At 46.9% G+C, this 19,298-nt stretch overlaps 2 protein-coding genes across 2 annotated transcripts; one reads left to right on the top strand and one right to left on the bottom strand.

Annotated features, from left to right (window-relative positions):
- Nucleotides 1-7,329: 7,329 nt before the first annotated feature.
- Nucleotides 7,330-13,362, bottom strand: LOC131260041 (titin-like). Its single transcript, XM_058261694.1, has 4 exons — nucleotides 13,318-13,362; nucleotides 12,754-12,913; nucleotides 8,232-12,417; nucleotides 7,330-8,164 (listed from the first exon to the last, which is right to left on the bottom strand). Exons 1-4 carry the CDS (start codon nucleotides 13,360-13,362, stop codon nucleotides 7,330-7,332), a joined length of 5,226 nt encoding a protein of 1,741 aa, XP_058117677.1.
- Nucleotides 13,363-15,998: 2,636 nt separating this feature from the next.
- LOC131260042 (probable cytochrome P450 6a23) lies at nucleotides 15,999-17,574 on the top strand. Its single transcript, XM_058261695.1, has 2 exons — nucleotides 15,999-17,079; nucleotides 17,156-17,574. Exons 1-2 carry the CDS (start codon nucleotides 15,999-16,001, stop codon nucleotides 17,572-17,574), a joined length of 1,500 nt encoding a protein of 499 aa, XP_058117678.1.
- The last annotated feature ends 1,724 nt before the right edge of the window (nucleotides 17,575-19,298 follow it).

The following is a 19,298-nucleotide window of genomic DNA, read 5'->3' as shown; positions in this document are numbered from 1 at the left end:
AGAGGACCACATGATAACCCAAAGTCCGAAACCGCAGACCAAATTCCTAAACGAACGATAGGTTAATGTTTTGAAACTGATATGAAACAAGTGGAGCATCAATTTCGTAAGTCGAAACGAATCTCACAATTACATCAGACAAAGTATTTCAATTTTTTACTTTTAGCCATTAATTATTATACTTGAAATTAAACCGCTTCCAAACAAGCAATTTCTCAATATTGGTTGATCATATTTTGTTTCTCAATGGTTGTCGAAATTTGAATTCTTTTAACTAAGCTATTTACGAGGCTAGAATATTAGAGAACGATCAAAATTAAAAATGCGATCGAAAAGTATAATAAAAGAATACGAGGATGTCGCCTGGTACTAGACACCTCGTGCAACGTTTCAACGTACATTTATAGGAAAATCCGGTGAGACGTTGTGAACAAAGCTGGAACTGGCGGATCGGACATTGCCGACTCCTGCCCTAGTCCATTGTATATTTGCTTTGACATCTCAGCGAAAGCGACATGTAATAAAACTCATGATCAATTTTATCCAGAGAAGGAGTACCATTAAATTGACAGCATAAAGGAGTTTTCAAGATGAAATTGATAGTGTTTTCCCGACTCATGCAGCAGTCTTTCTTTCCACTTTTACGAAGCTCTCAGTAAAACAGAGCATTTTGTGCACCCTATCCAAGATATGTAGATCCCTATTTCTACAACAAACTAAACAGATCTGATTAGAAAAGATGACTCGCGAAGATAAATACGTTTGGTAGCAGGAAGGTGTTACGAGTTACGACCAAACCGATCGCTTTGAAGCCCGGAGACAAACATCTTTCCTAACCTGCAACGTTACAGCCTTTTGGGTTTCATAGTTGAGGGAAAAAATAGAAAATCTGCGAAAGCTTCACAGAGGGAAAACATAATTCCAAGCGCACACCAGAAGTTGTAGGGCTGTTTTCTTGTTTTGATCAAAGTCTAGCAATAATTTAACAGCTGTGTTGCATAAATATTAGACACAAAACGGGCGCATTACATGGATGCCACCCACGAGAAGTTGGCCAACGGACCACCGATTTTCAGCACCGATGTTTGAAACGGATTATGAGCTTAAGCCGATTTTATGGAGCTTGCACGTAGCCGGGCTGTTGTTAAGCGGTCCAACCGTCAATCATCGAGAGCGAAACGGACGTTGCTTGATGTGAAAGAGCCTAAGAGGTCGGAATTTCCAACGACTCCCAGACTTAGGTCGTTGGGGAGTTCAAAAGGCCAAACCATATTTTCCTACTACCAATACGGACTGAACGTTTGATAAGGTGTTGAAGTATGCAATAAAAAAATCAGCGCTCCATGGTTACACCTACCTCGAAGTTATGTTTATAATTAAATCTTCCTTGGCCGAGGCAGTTCATCGGCCTCTTCGGTTGTGTGAAGAAACATGGTTCGGGTGACCGCAGAAGTCACCCATGTGCATCGTGTGGTATGCGAAAAATGCAACCGAAAACCCCATGTGTTTTGGAGGCTTGAAATTAAATGCCCGCACCGGCTTTCCTCCTGCTGCACGAAATCGCGCCCGGTTTCGTATTTATGATTTTTTATTCACATTCATACGAGTTATTATGCACCGGCGTTTAATCACTTCGCGTTTGCATTTTATTTTCCCCCCAAAACCGTGGGATAACGGTGGCGCCTAATGGGTGCGTTATGAAAGTTAAAACACAACCTGTTGGTGGTTGGGAAAAAAATGGTCACGCGTGAAGTGTGTCGAAGTGTGTTTGCCTTGCGGTTTATTTTTGGCGTTTGCGTGCGCTTTGCAAGTAGAAAGAAAGGCCAAAACCTTCACCTGAAACTTCTTGATGAAGCCGTTGGCAATCTCGGAACTATTATTTTAGTATCTTTATCTGATATCAATAATCGCAGGTGGGCAATTAATGCATTGCATGTCAAACTTTTATCTTTTATTTTTAATTGATCAACCAACGCGACGAAAACGTGCTGCTTTTTCAATTCAAATATTTGTTTGAATATCCGTTATGTTCGTGGAACTAGGAAATCACAACACAATTTGTGAATTTTTTTAAGGTTCGAGGAAAACCATGCTTATGCAACCATTTGCATCCAATTAAACCACGAATCATGAAAATACTTAAAACAACAAACATTGTCATCCCGAACGCCTTGATTGCGTGCGGCCGAGCGTCGGATCGTGCCACTAATTAGCAGAAATGCTACAAAGTAAAAAAAGATAAAAATATAACGGCAACATATGTGGAAAACGTCGTGCCATGTGGTAACCATGGCCACCAGGTTGCATTTCGCGGAGACTTCGTGCGGCCTGCTCCCAGCGACGAACCCGTCGACCGTCGTTTGAAAAGCCGGGTCTTGCGGAAAACGGTATTTATCGATCTTTGGCCAGAGCGTACGGAGCCGGAAGCCGGAAGCTGAAGCCGGTTTGTTTGCAGTGTGGAAAAGTAGCGAAAACACATTGATCGTTTCGAGAACGGGAGAGACCAATCCCAGACGGTACGGGAACTTGTACGGTGTGGTTCGGTACTGTTGGAACGGAAAAAAAACCACTCCACCAAAGAGTGGTTAATCTGGGAGGGGCTTTGGAAAAAGGAGAAAAATTAAATGACCACTCGAGAGACTCGGTGGAAAGCGACGTTACGCAAGGAAATGTCAAGTTCAATGAGCGTCACAGCAAGACACCGGGTTCGTCGGACAGGCAGAACATGATTCACAACATAAACATGACCAGAACATGCAAAGTACACGTTTTCGTTCAAAAGAAAAGATAAAAGCGGGTCTGCAAGGTTATTGCGGATGTCTTCAACTTTGCTTAGACATATCCAATCGAAAAAGTACTGTCTCAAATATGGCGGATCAATGTTTGAGCTCGTTTAATTTGCGCACTTCAACCCCTCCCACCTTTGGCGCAGCACGGGAATGTAAGCACGCGAGCGGATATAGAGGAAAAGCAAAATAAGGAAGTCGACATGCGCACGTCTCGTTGTCATACTCGTTGCATGCGTTCGCACCAGCGTAAACGAAGACATGTCACAAACTGTCCATTTTTTCCACCATTTTCCCATCCTCTTCGATGCAATTGGGACGAACCATCCCATGCTCGCAATATAGCCCGTAGTCTACAGACGAGGAACCACGCTTGAAGATTGGCAGGAAAACGAATCACGTTGACAGTCGATCAACTGTGCGTTTGGGTCGGGTGGAGGCTGGGAAATTGGTGGGCTGCAGCATCTTGATCGTGGATTAGCGTTGTTTTCCACTTTTTATTCCTTTCGCTGCATTGAGACCCATCAACGGTCTGCTGACATAATTTATGTTGCTCAGGTTTGCCCTCAGGACGGGCAGCTCGCAAGGAAATTGGAGGAAAGAAAGTCGTCCTCCGCGCGTTGTTAGCGTGGTGGGTTCGTGCTTGGTTTCCTTAAGTGCACCCGGCAGCAGTGGGCCGTCTGGTCAACACGAAAAGTGAATGACGTTAGAGTGAAGGTGCAAAATTAATCATGAGGTGTAGTGTCATTTTCATAAGATATTTGACAACTGAAGAGACGAGCTGTTGAAAAAAAAAATCTTCATTATCAAGGATTTTCTCAGTAATCGTGAATAAAAAAAATTGAAAAATTGGTTTTTCTATCATTTTTCAAACCATGTTTTGTTGAAGCTGGCAAAATTACAAACGCAAAAATCATCGCACAAGCTTACATAAAACGTGCTGATCCACTTTCCGAACAATTCTCCATCACCCCGGAGGGCATAATATTAATCAGTTCGATCATCGGCGGCGAAAGGGTTCCCGAATCGCCATAAAACGTAAAAATTCAAACAGATTAAAAGTTTGGTTTTCGTTTTGTTTTAATCCATCCCCCCCAAAAGAAATTAGAAAGCTTTTCAGGGTTATTGCAGGCCCCAAATCGGGGCCAAAAATGGTGCGCCAAAAGTGCCACCAGCTGCCTCGGGCTGTAAACATCCGGTGAGTCGCCAATTCGATGTGTCTCTGGAGGTTTGCGGATTTTGGGGACGTAATTTGGCGCGCAATAGCCATCGAAACCGGTGCTGGCGTTAGCTACCGTCGATTGCATTTGGAACGGATACCCGCATCACCCTCGGGATATGCTTTTCACGCCGGTATCTCCGCGGGTTTGGCCAACATTTGGAACCCTGCTTTCATAACTCAAAACGAGCGCGCGCGCGCGCGAGGGAACGGGAGATCTTTTTCGTCGTTGCATAACCGGCCGAGGAAACGCGTTTTTAACCGCTTCCCCGGTTGTCGAATGAACACACGTTCACGGTTGCACCGGCGGTGCATCCGCTCCAGCATGCAGCGACGTTTACTTTCATTTTGTGTTTTCTAGTTCACTTTTTTATGCACATTTCTCCCATTCTCTTGCGCAGCGCGGTGGGTTCCATCCCGCGTGAGGCTGCTTGGTTTCCTAGTGCACATTAAAATGCATCGGAGGTGCATACCAGCACCAATGGGTGAGGGTGGTCGGGAGCTGTACGGAAGGTACACATCACGGTCACGTTTCGGTCGCGCAGTCTAACGAACCGTTTTCCGCAGGAAAGATGAAATAGTTTTGGCCTATTAGATTTGATTCAACCGTAGTAGTTACACAAATATTACTCATATTGTACAATCTTTCGCAAATACTTTTGTATGCTTCAGACAATATTCCTGTTGTGTATTTATGTATACGGAATTCCATGATAATTGAATAGTTTTTTTCCCTAAACCATAGTTTCCAAAGATAATTATTTCCATAAATAATTGATCTACTATTTACGGAAAAGAATTCGTTTCCAAATTTCATTTCAATGCGGTTGGAAAAACAGACAAAAGCTTAAATTAGTGTCGCTGTGAGAAGCGCTGATTTTTATGCTGAGGGAAAGCTCTTGGCCGAAAGCTTCTATCTTCCTTGCAACTTGCACTGAAAGCTCAAATTTTTCCTGTTTTCCAAAAATCGATGAACTAACAGTACAGATGTATACAAAGATGCATGCTATACTAAAAGAAGACTATTTGCTCGATTGCATTTGTTGATATCTTGCCATCCCTCTTGTCTGGAAAATTATGGTATTCTGTAAGAAATCGGCCGATGTTCACTGGAAAAATCAAACAAAATAAAAAAAACCAAATAGATAAATGTTCGTTAGAAACAACAACTTAGATGAAACCAAAAATTACAAATTAAACAAACCGTTACAACGGAACAATGTGCCTTACAGTTGGAATGTCCTTATCTAGTCCTTAGAAGAAGTATTGTTTTTTGAGTTAAAATAACTTCAAAAAGTTGTCTAGATTTGTTCAACAAGATTGGAACAACTCTTGGTAAGATCATTAGACACTTTTGTTTCATTCGTACCGCATCATCAATGTTAAATAGGATGCTCATACACAATGCCAGCTAAGTGTACCCTACGATAGTTACCTGGTCCAGTTAAACACTCTCGTAAAACTGCAATCTGTGACGGGTTTCATCTGTGTCAGTTCATTTGCAGGAGATTAATTATTATGTTATGATTTAAAAGAGCTTTACCGAACCGTTAGTATGAACCAAAGCAATGGTTAGCGGAAACCATAAAAGGGAGTTGTGCTCCAGTTGCAACCGTTTCTCGTCTGTGTCGATAACGAAAACTGCTCTGATCGAAGCTCTCAACGATAAAACTAACCCAGGCAGAAGCTTATCAGTGCATCGTGGTCGTTCAAGAGCAAACTGTGCTCAGACGATTAACGTGTAAATAGTACAGGGTTGGGTTGAATAAAATTAAAATACCTACCAGCAGGATACATGTACGAAAACAAATGATAGGGGAGACTTTAAAAAAAATTATAGACTAATGCACGCAATGGCTGCTTCCGAAAAAAGCCTGAAGAGTATTTCAGCATCAACTCCTAGCCCCTTCCGTTTGCCACCAACGGGATGAAAGCGTTGTGAACGATCGCATAGCAGATCAGACAGCAGCAAAACAGTAAACCAAGCCCAAAACAAGCACTAACGAATGCATAAACATATTGCACACGCTTTTCTGAGGCTGGTTAATTTATGTAGAAGACCTGCTCAAAGGCATCATCTCTTTCTCTCTTTGTCCGCTGCCACTTGTTCATTGCCACTACACACGAACGCCTACTCTTGACCGTTGCATTTTCCTTTGAATGTTTAAGCGCACGCGATCGCTGCGCGGGAAAACGCTACGGACAGCTTTTCACGCCCGCTGAGCATTTCCCATTTCACTAGCGTCGGTCCAACTAGAGGCGCTAATTGGGCACGCTTGAGGATCGGTGTCAAGTTCGGATCGCGAGTTGGTGTTTAGGGATTTTCACTTTCGTACACCACGATGATCAACGCGAGGGATTTGTTGGCAACATTCGCTTACTACACTACAAAGGCTTGTACCAATGTTCCGTCTGGTGTAAGGCAAGGCGAGAGGCAGGTCAAGCGTAGTTTTTCAACCATAAGTTTACATATTTATGCTGATCGTGGAAGTTCAGCGATCTACGATAGTATACGGTTTAAATTACATGCTTTCATGGTCGCCAAGTTCACTGTCAGTCGTCATCTCGGAGAAAGTATTTCTTGAAACCCACAATTAACGAAATCTTTTAGTTAATCCCAAACCGAATTTCTCTCGAGAGATACTTCCAACAGGGGTTATCGTTTCGAGATACAGAAAAGAAATGACCGAAAAGTCGGTGATTATCGTGTGGTGTATCACTGCAAACATTAGCACTCCCCTTAATCACCTTCATTCAGCGGTTGAAATACATAATCTATTTTTATTTATCTACTAGCTATAACATATCATAGGTACACAAATCAGATATCAGATTCAGTAAGCGTTAGTTGAGTCACTCGCACGTATCGTCGCTGCTACCTCGAAAGAGTCCCAAATCTAAGCGGCCTGAATTTTAAATATTCGAAATTGTAATAAATTAAATAACTATCTAAAACAGACTTTGATTGATTTTGCACCAACGGAGGGTCCTAAAGTCTTTGTCAAGGAGATGTGGAGATCTCAAGTGGGAGAGAAATATCGTAGTATCTTGTTGTAAATACTTTCAATTCATCGTCTGCACGACTGACACAAAAATCATGCTGAAGTGGCCTTTACCTGTTTTCTATCTCTTTTACATTCTGAGTCTTGCAGAGTCGTGGGAACGTCTCTTTATTCCAGAAGGACCTCTAACATTGTAACCTCTATCGTTTGGATCTTTTAAAAAAGTCTTGGAATGCATAGGACGCGGCCTAACTTACCTCCACCACACTATGTGGCGGATATCTTTGGAATATTGGATGACCATACTGTGTATGGTACGCGCCTAACCCTTCACGACAGGTGGCGGTGGCCGCAGGTTAGTATCGATCTTCACTGCCTTCGAGGGTCCCGTCGTTGGCTTGACTGTCGTTGGTTTCCAGTCGCTGGTGGCAGCCTTTTTGCTCATGATCGCGTTCTGCTTCAGCAACCCCTGGAACAACTGGCCGCTCGGGTTGAGGTACAGCTCCGGGTTGAACTCCCGGTTCGAGCGAAGGAACTGCTGCTGCAGCTGGTGCTGATGCTGTAGGTGTTGCTGCTGCTGCTGATGGTGCTGCTGGGCAAGGTGTTGCTGTTGCTGCTGGAACTGTTGGTTGATGTGCTGTTGGAACTGTTGTTGTACCTGTTGGTGTACCTGTTGCTGCTGCTGTTGTTGCTGCTGTTGTTGCTGCTGCTGATGGTGATGGTTCTGCACGGGGCGGTTGTTTCCAATGGCAAGGTTTTGATTCTGGTTCACACCATTGCCGGCTGCGTTGCCATGGAAATGGTTGGTATTACCCTGCCCCGGTGTCCGAGGAGGTTCTCCCCACGAGGCATAATTCATAGATCCACTAGCAACGGCATCACCACCCGTCGATGCTCCACCAGCGTTCTTCAGCTTCATGTTTTTGGGGAACTTGATCTTGAAGTTACTCGCGTCGAAGTCGGCGTTATACTTGTATTTGTTCACCTCCGACGGTGGGTGCTGGTAGGTGGGAATGTGTGAAGAAAACACCTGCGACGGGCTGGACATCGTAGGAAGAGACATCCAGTTGGTTCCCTTGAGCTTCAACGTTGGTTCTTTCGAAGCGTGAGGTTGCTGCTGTTCGGCTTGAGCTTGAGCCAGGCCTCCAAGCATGTACCTGCAAGAAGGAGATCAAACAACCACCAATGATAAGATTAAACCTCAAACAACTTATAACGCCTTACCTTAATGTGTTGATATCGATGTTGTAGGGATTTGTTATCGGAATACCGTTGATAATCTGTATCGGTGCATCGAGCGCCTCGGGTGCCATCTTGTTGTCGTCTTCAGCCACCTGCATGCCCTTCGGAAGGCCCAGGCCTCCTCCATTGCCGAAGCTAATCGATGCACCCACGTTCGCTGAGCCACCCTTGATCGAGCCGAAACCATGGTTGGAGCCGTGGTCCAGGTAGGAACCCTTCAGTCCCGTCCGCAACGAACTGTCCTTGGCGTTCAGCATCGAGTTGATGTCGTGGTGGGATGCCTGGTTGAAATGCAGCTTGGTCTTCGGCGATGGACCGGACTCTTTCGGGGAGCTCTGCTCGAATGTAGGTCCGTGCAGGTACGACTGCCCGACGTCGATCGCCGACAGGTCCGGCTTGATCGGCTGCTTGTTACCCTTCACCGTGAGATCCACGTTGCTGCTGAGCGTATCCTGCAGGCTCTCGATCGCCACCTTAAGTGGCTTTCCGGCGGTGTACGTGTTCTTGCCCAGCTTAACGGCGTTTTGTGGGGCTGGAGTAGTCGATTTGTACGTCGACGAACTCGGAACTGACTTCATAGGCTTGTAGTGACTAGGGTTCGTGGGTACGTTTGCCCGGAGAGGTCCATTTAGCTGGAACTTTTGCTTCGCATTAGTACCAGCGCCACCGCCACCAGCAGCGGCACCACCCAGCAATGCGGCAAGATCGAGCTCCTCAAACATCTTGTGCGTGTCATCGGAGTCCCGGGACGCGATCACCGGCAAGCGTCCCTCGTCCTGTAGCTGTCGCATGTACCGCATGACGGCGTTCTGAACATGGCGCATGTACTCCTGCTTCGTAATTTCCAGCGGGCGTGTGTTCTTCGACTCCGGATCGACCACCTTCAGCGTCGTCTCACTTCCGGCGGCCATACTGTCCCGCAGCGGTCGCTGGTACGAGGGATGCGCAATGTTCGGGCGGTAGTTAAACTTGCCATAGTTCGGATTCACGTAGTGATGCTGAATGTCATCGTCCGAGTCCTCGATCGTCTCCTCGTGGTGGTAGTTGTAGTGCTCGTGGGTAACCTCCGGTTCCTCCGATTCCTTTTCGCTGTAGTGATAGTGGATCTCTTGCTTTGGTACGACGGGCGCCGGAGGTTGCTGAGGGACGTGCTGGCGGATCGGTTTCTTTTCCTTGTCCTCGATGTGGTACAGCACAAAGTACTGGTGCTTCTTCGACGGTTCCGCACTCATGTCCATGTCTTGCACCGGTTGCGGGCCCTGTGGTTCGCGCGGTGCCTGCGAGGGTCCTGGAGCAAACTTCAACATCATTCCCGGTGCTGGCATACGTCCGCCCATGCCATGTCCGGGCATAAACACGGCATTCTTTTTCGATGCCTTCGACGGGCTCTCCTCGGCGTCGGTGGCTTCGTTGGTGTAGTAAAACTCGTCGTCCCCACCGGGCAGCTCACTTTTCTTGTCCATCTGTGGTGCCACACCGACCATCGGCTCAAACCCACCCTCCCCGTCATCCGAGGACCGGTGGGTCGACTTGTAGATGGTCACCGTCTTGATTGGCTTCAGCGATGGTTTGGCAAAGACATGCGGTTTCATCTTCTTCTTGTCCCGCACCACGTACTCGATCGGCTCGTGGAACTTCGGGGTGGACCCGCTGTGCGCTTTCAGTGTCGCGTCGGATGCGGACCCCAGGTAGAACTCGCCATCCGCCACCGTGTGAAGGCTGTCCCAGTTGTACTTCATGGCAAAGTCCTCGGCCAGCTTGGTGGTGTAGTTGCTATCCAGGTACGAGCCATCGTCCGCGGTGATGCGGAACTCGTGCGGAATCTTTGCCGGCTCATCCCCGAGCTTGATTTCGGTTCCGTTCGGGAACACGTAGTACGTGGTCACCTCGGGGTTGGAAAAGTACTCCGTCTTGGTCGCATCGCTCGGCGAGGGCTTGAAGGCGATCGATGTGGTGAGGTTCTGGATCGGTTTGCCGGGGGTCGCCGGTGGCGTGTAGCTGTCCTCCGACGGCGAGGCCTTCATGAAGATGGTGGTGCTAAGCGTTTTGAACGGCTGCTCCGATGGGTCGATGGTGGAGTAGGACTTCGGTTCCTGGAACTTGGAGAACGATTTCGGAGTTTCCTTCATATGCGGGAACTCGTACAGAGTTTCTCCCGATGGCGATGGCGGGGATGGGCTTGCGCTGTACTTCGTGTACGGCGTTGGCGAGGCGGAGAATACCTTCGGGAACTCTTGCGGCGCTGCACTGAACGATTCCGGAGTAGAGGAGGGCAGATAGCTAGAGAACGACTCGGCAGCAGAAGGGTGCGCCTGTTTGAAGCTGTACGCGGCATTCGACTCCGACGACTGTGCCGACTCGCTGGGCATCTTTGCGGGGATATATTTGGGGTAGCTTGCCGGAGAGGAGGAGATCTTCTGGAAGCCATGGCCAGCGCTCGAGATCTCCGGCGTTGGGCTGGGACGATACTTGTACGGATCAAACGTTACCTTTTCACGTTGGTGCGATGCTGGAGTGTCCCGCTGGGAGCTGGTAGACTGTAGCGTCGGATAGCTCGTCACCTTGGAGTAGCTTGGAGCCGGCGAAGGCTTGGGCAGGTCGGCAAACTTGTGCTTAGCGGGACGCGCCGTAGCCAACCTGAGAAAATCCGGTGAAACCTCGGGCACGCGTGTTTCCTGGGTGTCTTGAGACTTGGATCCATGGTAGGTTGTCGTAACTGACTCATGCTGAAGAGGTTTGGGAGGATCCACATGGTACGATTTCGGTGGATGGTAGGTATAGGTCTCCTTATGCTGTACAACCGGAACCGGATCCCGCTCGTACTTGATCGGCGATGGCTTGAACTGACTCTCCACATGGTGTGACTTGATCGGCTTGTAGCGGTACGGTTCCTCGGAAGGCTGCGGTTCCGGTTCCATTTGTACTTGCGTGATCGTTTCGATGGCGTGGTAGTTCTTCGGTGGATAGTACTTCGGTCCTTCAGTGGGTTGGGCGGTAGGTTTCTCCTTTCTCACAGGTCGTGGCGTGTCGTAGCTCTGATGATGATGGTGCAGGTGCTGATGCTCTTGTTGCTGATGGTATTGATGTTGCTGCTGATGCTGCTGCAGCTTCTGTTGCTGTTGCTGCTTGTGAAAGTTAGCCTCAACCTCTTTCTCGTACTCTACGTGTGGGTTCGGCACCACCTCCGGTTGGTAGTGTGTCTGCTCGTGGCGGTACTTGGGAGCCGTCTCTTCCTCCACCTCCACAAAACCTTTGGTCGGCCGATACCGACCCAACTCGACCGGAGCGGGCACGCTGGGTTTTTTCGGCGATTTTGCAACGTACTCCCGATGGCGTTCTGCTTCACGCGGTGGCTTAGACGGATGTTTCGGACGGAACGACTCGAGCGGAGCTCTCACCTTGTGGACGGCCAGAATGGAACTACTGCCATGGGAATCGGAAGCCGCCGCTGCCGCCGCCGCCGATGGCGTAAAATTGTGGAACTCCTGGTAGCTGCTACCCGAGTCGTGATGCGTGCTGTAGCTGCTCCCGAAGGATGCCTCATCTGGTCGGACGGCGTGCACGTACACGTTCGAGGCGGCCGTATCCTGCTGCTTGATCGGAGCACCTTTGCCGGGCGCGGACGAGTGTACCGTTTTCGAGACGTGCTCCGGCTTCGGGCCAACCTTGGACTCCTTCGGCCGGTAGCCAACCGTTGGCGCTGGTTCCGGTTGCTCCTGCTCGATCGCCACGTACGGTGTGACGGTGTGGACAAGCATCGGTTTGGTCGGTTTCGGTTTGATGTGCTTCGGCCGGTACGTTGGCACCGCTGGTGGCGCTGAGGACGGTGCAGCGTGCACCGGAACCGCTACTGGCTTCGTCGGAACAGGTTTGCTATGGTAGATCACGTGCGGTTCCGCTTCCCGATCCGGGGCCTTGCTTGGTCCGAAGTGATCGTACTTGACGGTGGTGTACTCCACGAACGAGCTCGCCGGCATCGCGGTCGTCCCTTTCGGACCGTTTTGCATGTACTGCTTGCGTAGACGGAGCGCCTCATGCACAAAGTCCTGGGGCGTCTGCTCGTCCGTCGGACCCCGGTCGGAAACGCGATCCGTTGCGCTTCCTTCGTGTATGATTACTTCGTCCTCCGGTGCTACATTGATCACGTACTGGGATTCTCTACCATTTTCTGAGTCGATCAGTGATCAGTGGGAATTTCAGAGAAAAAGAGGTCGTGAAATAGGAACCCAAGGCAAGAAAGCAAATTATTATAGATCATAAATAAAGTGCCGACAAAGGATAGAAGGTAAAAATTAAAGCAGATACTACGATTTTAAATAAACTAAGATTGTTTTTAGACTAAAAACAATAACTTGAGTTGATTGAGAACCCGCTTCTCAAAATGTTGCGACGGGAGAGATGCAATGAAAAGGCTTTTTTATTTTCATTCTTATGCAACTTTTTTCTAATTCTTGAATTGTGTGTCTAATCCTTTGGACTTCATAAGTTTCTTACGCATTCTTACCAGTAGTTTTGGCGATGATGCGGTTCGATGTCCAGGGTGAAATTGCAGAAGCAGATGCTATTTGATCGACATAGTAAACCTGTTCTGATCGGTCGTCCTCGTATCGTCGGTTTTTCTTCTTGTGTTTTCCACTTTCACCGCTGACCGCGCAAATTAGCACCTTTTTTTATATTGGTTTATTCGCACGTAACACCGAACATAAGCAGAGATAGAAAGAAAAGAGAATACAAGAATTAAGCTTTATAAGGAAACATCAGTAGAAAAGGTACATTTTAAACACGAAACATAGAATCGAATCGGTTTGTTAATCGTTGAGGAACATTGGTAGTTCCATTTCGAATGTTCACTTGATCTGTTTGTCCACTTTTATTTTTCACTGTTTGAAGCAGTTCAGGTTACTAGTTTAAGACAGTAAAGTCTCACAGATTGAAGGTTTGTTTCACAACTGTTTATCTTCGAACTCCAGCACGATGGATTGCTTTTCCAACAGCACCTTATATTGTCCTGTTTACACCTAGAACACAGAGCTTTTCACCACAACACCAATCACCAATCGACACTTACGGCTAGGCTTATCAACAGCAGCGCACGAGCATTGGTGGTCCTCATCGTAGTGCGCCACGGTTGCCGAACCATTGCTGACTGTGCACCAACCGTAGCCGGACGTGTTTTATATAAACTCTCTTCTGCGCCTTCAGCCGGATGGACTCGGTAGGATCCGCCCGTGCCGTTGGTGTCTCCATCCTGCTTCATCCTTCTCCGTTTTACCGGGAAATCGGTGCAAAAGAAATCAGTGACCGTCTGCGATACGCTCGGGCCCCCTTACACCCGGGCGCCCACCGTAACGCCAGACTGGGCGCGAGAAGAAAAGTCTTTGGCATCTCGAGCGTTTGTTGGCACTCCCCACTCGCTTCGGTTCCCGCCGGCCCCGTGCGCCCTTTCGTGTGAAATACAAATTAATCCGCTAGCCGCTGCTTGCGTTTGCTGTTTGTGGGTGCCCACCGCACGCCAGGGCAGCCTGCGAAGGATTTTCCTTTCATGTGGAAAACTCCTCCGCAATGTATTTTCCCCCAATGAAATTTTCAACCCTACCGTCCGTCGGACGTTTGCGTCTTGGGCAGGATTAACAATCTTACGGCATGCGACTTACCCTCACGAGCGGTGATCATGGCCCTGCATGGGAGATGAAACCCCTTCCCCCTTCCCATACTCTCCCCTCCCAAAAACCCAGCCCGGATTGATTACCAAGGCAGCCAAATGCAGGGCAATGCTACCCGCCGGGTCCGTATGTTTTGAGGTTGTTGAATCGTTTCGCTCGTGCCAATGGCTCGCATTTCTGCATTCGCCTCAAAGTGTCCTTACGGGGGTGGTTTTAGCGCACGTCAGCTAATCAGCAGCTCAATTTGAACCATCATTCATTGCCGCCATTGGAAATGATGCAAAATGTGTTTTGAATCGGTTATGAAAGGTTTGTTGAGGCCATTCGGGCCGTTGCGGACTCGATTTTGGGAGGGAGGGCGAAGGAAAGTCAAGGTTGCGTGCGTCGATCGGGGAAAATATGTGGCATTGGCGTAGTAGGGAGCCGGTGGAAATGTTTCACTTTCTGTGAGGTGATTGGATTTTGTTAACTTAAAAATGGTGTTTATTTTTATATGTCAATACTTCAAAGTACATCAGTTGGTCATGTTTAGCATTTACAAATAAGGTTTAAACTTTTGCTTTTCAAATTAATATTCTTATACTTTTTCCAACAGCGAAATCAAGGTAAAACTAATTATTTTTATAAAATTTGTTTTCATACAGTTTATTTAAAGTTTCTCTGCAGTAGGCACAACATCCCCAAGTGGGACTGAGCCTATCTTTTTAGAGAGTTGGATCGGTGGCCAGCCGTTCGTAATATCGGAAGGTGCCCGACTCGGGATTCAATCCTACACCGATGGCGTGGAGTTTCCCTGCGCTACCACTGCGCCATGGGCACCTCCAGTTTACCGTTTAGGTGAATAACGTTTAGGTGGAACCGCATACGAAATTGTTTAATTTTAACGATGGTTAAAAATAAATGTTCGTGAGTTTCCATTGACCTGGGACTAGACTTGGGGATTGTCTTGGGTGCGTAACTATTGATAAATGAATTCAATTCGTCAAAAATGATCACTAGACGGCAGATGGTTAAATAAACAAAAACGTATGTGATTCCTCCTTTAAATGGAAATTTGTTTACATTTGTAATTTTTATTATTTTTCAATTGCATTTAGATAGCAGCCGTGACGAATATTCAATCTATCTAGATATCTTCTTTATCATTACTTGTTTATCATTATACAAACTAGATTAAGTTCAACCTCATTGATCGTCCACTTCAACAAGGGTTTATGGTGTGCAGTAGCAAAAACGCACGTTACTTAGCAATCAAATATTCGTACCTTAAGAGTGTTGAATACATAACTCGGTGAGAATTGTAACGAGATTCATAATAAGCATGATTTCGAAGAAGAAAGTTCAACCATGATAATAACTGGAAATATTATCAAAAAGGTAAAAACAAAAAACAAATGGTCAATCATCTATCTCAGCATGTCTTATCTGTAACGCAGCGTATCTCTCCTGGACTATTCCATTTGAACAACGCAGTGGACTTAAAGGCAAAGGTATCATGGTTTGTGATTCACGCTGGGTCTCATCCAATGTTTTTTTTCTTATCATCTGTTGAAACATGTTGTTAGTAAAGAGGATCCATGACTTAAGGAAAGGAATGTAAGATACTTAAGATTTACGAATCCATGTGGACTATACTTCTACCATCTCTGGATGCTGTACTGCTGGGTGTTGGTAGAAATTGCCACGTCACGATGAATATCGAGGTGCACGTTGCAGTACAAAAAATTACTGGGACACCGGCTCCCCTAAACCACACTTCAACCCCGACGAACAGAGATAACAAAACTCGTCGAATCATTCTCGAGCGCTAGTATGGGAGCATATACCGGCAGGATGGAGTATAAAGTGACCTATAATTGGTTGTTGTCTCCGTCAGTCGAGTACTATCTGTCGCAGAGTGCGGATCGCGACGCGTTGTGTGATCGTTAATCTGGTTGCGTTAGGTTGTTTTATTGGTGCCGCTGAAGTTGTAGGGAAAGGCGGAGGTGTGCGTCAACGAGCGTGGTGATAATACTTCCGGTTATTGTGCGGTACGAGTGATTGAGTCGCTGTGAGGAAAACAAGAGGCACACAAAATCAACACATCATGGAACCGTTGGACGTAGCGATCTCGGTGGTGATGCTCTGCTTCGTCGTGTACCTGCTGCTCGACAAGCGATTCCAGTACTGGACCGGACGCGATGTTCCGCAATCCCAGCCGGAGCTGATATTCGGCAACATGCGAGAAGTTGGTCGCAAAATGCATATAGCGGACAAATTTCGTGACATGTACCACGAGTTCAAAGGCAAGCATCCGTTCGGTGGGTTTTACATGTTCTTCAAACCGGTCGCCATGATTACCGATCTGGAGCTGCTGAAGTGTGTGTTTGTGAAGGACTTCCAGTACTTTCACGACCGCGGGACGTACTACAACGAGAAGCACGATCCCCTGACGGCGCACTTGTTCAACATCGAGGGTCAGAAGTGGAAGAGTCTGCGCAACAAACTGTCCCCCACGTTCACTTCGGGCAAGATGAAGATGATGTTCCCGACGATCGTGGCGGCAGGCAAGCAGTTTAAGGAGTTCATGGAGGAAACCGTACAGGAGCAGGTGGACTTCGAGCTGAAGGATGTGATGGCCCGCTTCACGACCGACGTGATTGGGATGTGCGCATTCGGTATCGAGTGCAACAGTATGCGCAATCCGGACGCCGAGTTTCGCGTGATGGGACGCAAAATTTTCCAGAAGCCAAGGGGTAAAGCGAAGAGCCTGTTGATCAACTCCCTGCCGAGTGTGGCCAAAGTGATTGGCCTGCGAACGCTGGACCCGGAGGTGTCGGACTTCTTTATGGGTGCCGTGCGCGATACGATCAAATATCGGGTGGAGAATAATGTGCAGCGCAACGACTTCATGGATATCTTGATCAAAATGCGAGGCGAAAAAGATACGAAATCGGACGATGGCACCCTCACCTTCAACGAGATAGCGGCGCAAGCATTCGTGTTCTTCCTGGCCGGGTTCGAAACGTCTTCAACGCTGCTCACGTTCACACTGTACGAGTTGGCGCTGGATCAGGATGTGCAAGATAAGGGAAGACGATGCGTGAAGGAAGTTCTGGAGAAGCACAACGGAGAACTTACCTACGACGCCGTCATGGAGATGGACTACTTGGATCAAATCCTCAAAGGTAGGTGCATCTATAAGCGAGTACTACCGTGACTAAACATTGGCGTTACTAATTTCATTTTTCTTTGTCACTCCAGAAACGCTGCGAAAGTATCCTCCAGTGCCGATCCACTTCCGGATCACCTCCAAGGACTACCAGGTGCCCGGCACCAAGTCCGTGCTCGAGGCCGGAACATCGGTCATGGTTCCGGTGTACGCGATTCATCGCGATCCGGAACACTTTCCCGATCCCGACCGGTTCGATCCGGAACGGTTCACACCGGAAGAGGAAGCGAAGCGCCATCCGTACGCCTGGACACCGTTCGGCGAGGGACCGAGGATTTGCGTGGGCCTTCGCTTCGGGATGATGCAGGCCCGGATCGGGCTGGCATTTTTGCTCACGGACTTCCGCTTCACTCCCGGCACCAAGACCGTCGTGCCGATGAAGTTAGACATCAAAAGTTTCATTCTGTCCCCGGAAGGAGGCATGTGGTTGAAGGTGGAGAAGATCAAGTGAATATCCAACAGTAGTTGAAGTCAAATTAATTTAACAAATACTTGTAAGGTTTATTTCGAGACGCACTGATGCCATTTAGAAGTAATTAAATATTTTTAACAATAAATAAAAAGGACAATTTCTCATTATTAATAAAATTTAAAGTAGAAAATGAAATTTGTTATTGCACTAAATCAAATATGCTGGAGTATAGTTTTAGTTCGTATTACTTCATTGATAGATAAATGTGACTTATTTTTAATCAATCGTCAAATCACGTCGTCAACTTATCTCGTACATTTCACTATCACTTCATTTTGAAGCGTCTTGATCAATTTGAAACAATATTGATCCCTTCCATTTTTGCGCATCTTCGTTTCACCCGAGTAGGGAAGAGAAACCTCTTTTTATGTTGCTTGCTTGGACACACCTCATAAATTACGCAATTGACCATTGAAATTCCCTCGATGCTCGATCGGGAATGGCTGTTCCGAACCACTACGCCACTAACATTATCGTTGCCACCATCTAACCATGCGAATGCTGATTAGCGTAGCATTTCATCATTATGCTATCGTGCAAGGCGTGATACCAAACCAACCTACCGGTACACGGCGCCGGGGGGCAAAGACTTGTGAAGTTTCCCGTAGGGAGTGTCGTACACCTGCAGATGAATCTTTGTTGCGGAAGAAAACTTTGTTGTTTGGTTATACCCTGCTAAAGGATAATATTGATCGTACGAGCATCAAACACGGTCGAATTGTTGTTGCAAAACAAGTATGAGCCAAACGATGGGGCCTATGTTAACACTCTGTCTCCGGTGGCGAAACTTAGCGGTTTATGCTAGCATTTTTTTTTATCGAAAAGAAAGTGCAATGCCATCCCTCAACGTGCGTGATTGTTTGCGTCCGTGCAGTCGGCTACTGGCACGATGGGCTGCACATGCGGGCAAATCACTTTATCCTCTCATTGAGCCACCAGCCAAAATATGGTTTCTCAACTTTCCTTTTCCTTCCTGTAGATGCTTTTCTTCGTCGCATCATACAGCGACGAATTATCTGCGTACTATAAGACTCTTCAATTTAACATTTTTTCTTCTAACGTAAAGATCAAACGAATTGTGTAAATGCATACAAAAGTGTTACAAATTGGAACCACTTTATGCAAATGCTTATCAATACAGCTTTCATTTCGATTGTTACACATACTTCAAAATAATGAAAACATAAAAGCTATCAAGTTCAACTGAAGAGCAATCTTTTAAATAATTTGTAACAAAGAAAAGCAATATTGTAAATGCCTTCATTGCAATTGTCCATGCAACTCACTTTGTAGGTCATTATTTTATGTGTTGTTTAACAGCTAATAACATCATCAAATAAATATATAAAAAATAAAGAAACAATTTCAAAGCCTACGCTCGGTTCGGACGCACGGTTCGTTGGTTGGTGATGGATTTGAACAGAAGAAAAAAAAAAAATATATAAAAATATGTTCACCGGTGCCGCCGATATAATGAAGCAGGGTAGATGATAAAACGAAACAAAACGTCCAAGTTGAGGAGCTCATCATGAATGTGTTGCTGTTTTTTTTTTAATATGCACACCACTCGAACAACCAAAGGGTCTGCGAAACGAATCCCTGGACGGCGATTTTACGAATCCTAGCGTTTTCTTTTCACTCGCCACCACCCAACACTGGACTTGGCCATTTCTGTTCGTGCGGATGTCTCGTGAGGTTAGTGA

The sequence above is a fragment of the Anopheles coustani genome, chromosome 3 (assembly GCF_943734705.1).
Source record: "Anopheles coustani chromosome 3, idAnoCousDA_361_x.2, whole genome shotgun sequence".
Taxonomy (NCBI): Eukaryota; Metazoa; Arthropoda; class Insecta; order Diptera; family Culicidae; genus Anopheles; species Anopheles coustani.
This window is presented reverse-complemented; position numbering and strand designations above follow the sequence as displayed.

What these genes read in the sequence shown, in the direction of transcription:
- LOC131260041 (XM_058261694.1), bottom strand. Translation starts at nt 13,362, where the DNA reads ATGAGGACCACCAATGCTCGTGCGCTGCTGTTGATAAGCCTAGCC. An exon ending in TGCTGTTGATAAGCCTAGCC is followed by an intron (nt 12,914 to 13,317) that starts GTAAGTGTCGAT and finishes ATATAAAAAAAG; the next exon opens with GTGCTAATTTGCGCGGTCAG. An exon ending in CATCATCGCCAAAACTACTG is followed by an intron (nt 12,418 to 12,753) that starts GTAAGAATGCGT and finishes TGATCGACTCAG; the next exon opens with AAAATGGTAGAGAATCCCAG.
- LOC131260042 (XM_058261695.1), top strand. Translation starts at nt 15,999, where the DNA reads ATGGAACCGTTGGACGTAGCGATCTCGGTGGTGATGCTCTGCTTCGTC. An exon ending in CTTGGATCAAATCCTCAAAG is followed by an intron (nt 17,080 to 17,155) that starts GTAGGTGCATCT and finishes TTGTCACTCCAG; the next exon opens with AAACGCTGCGAAAGTATCCT.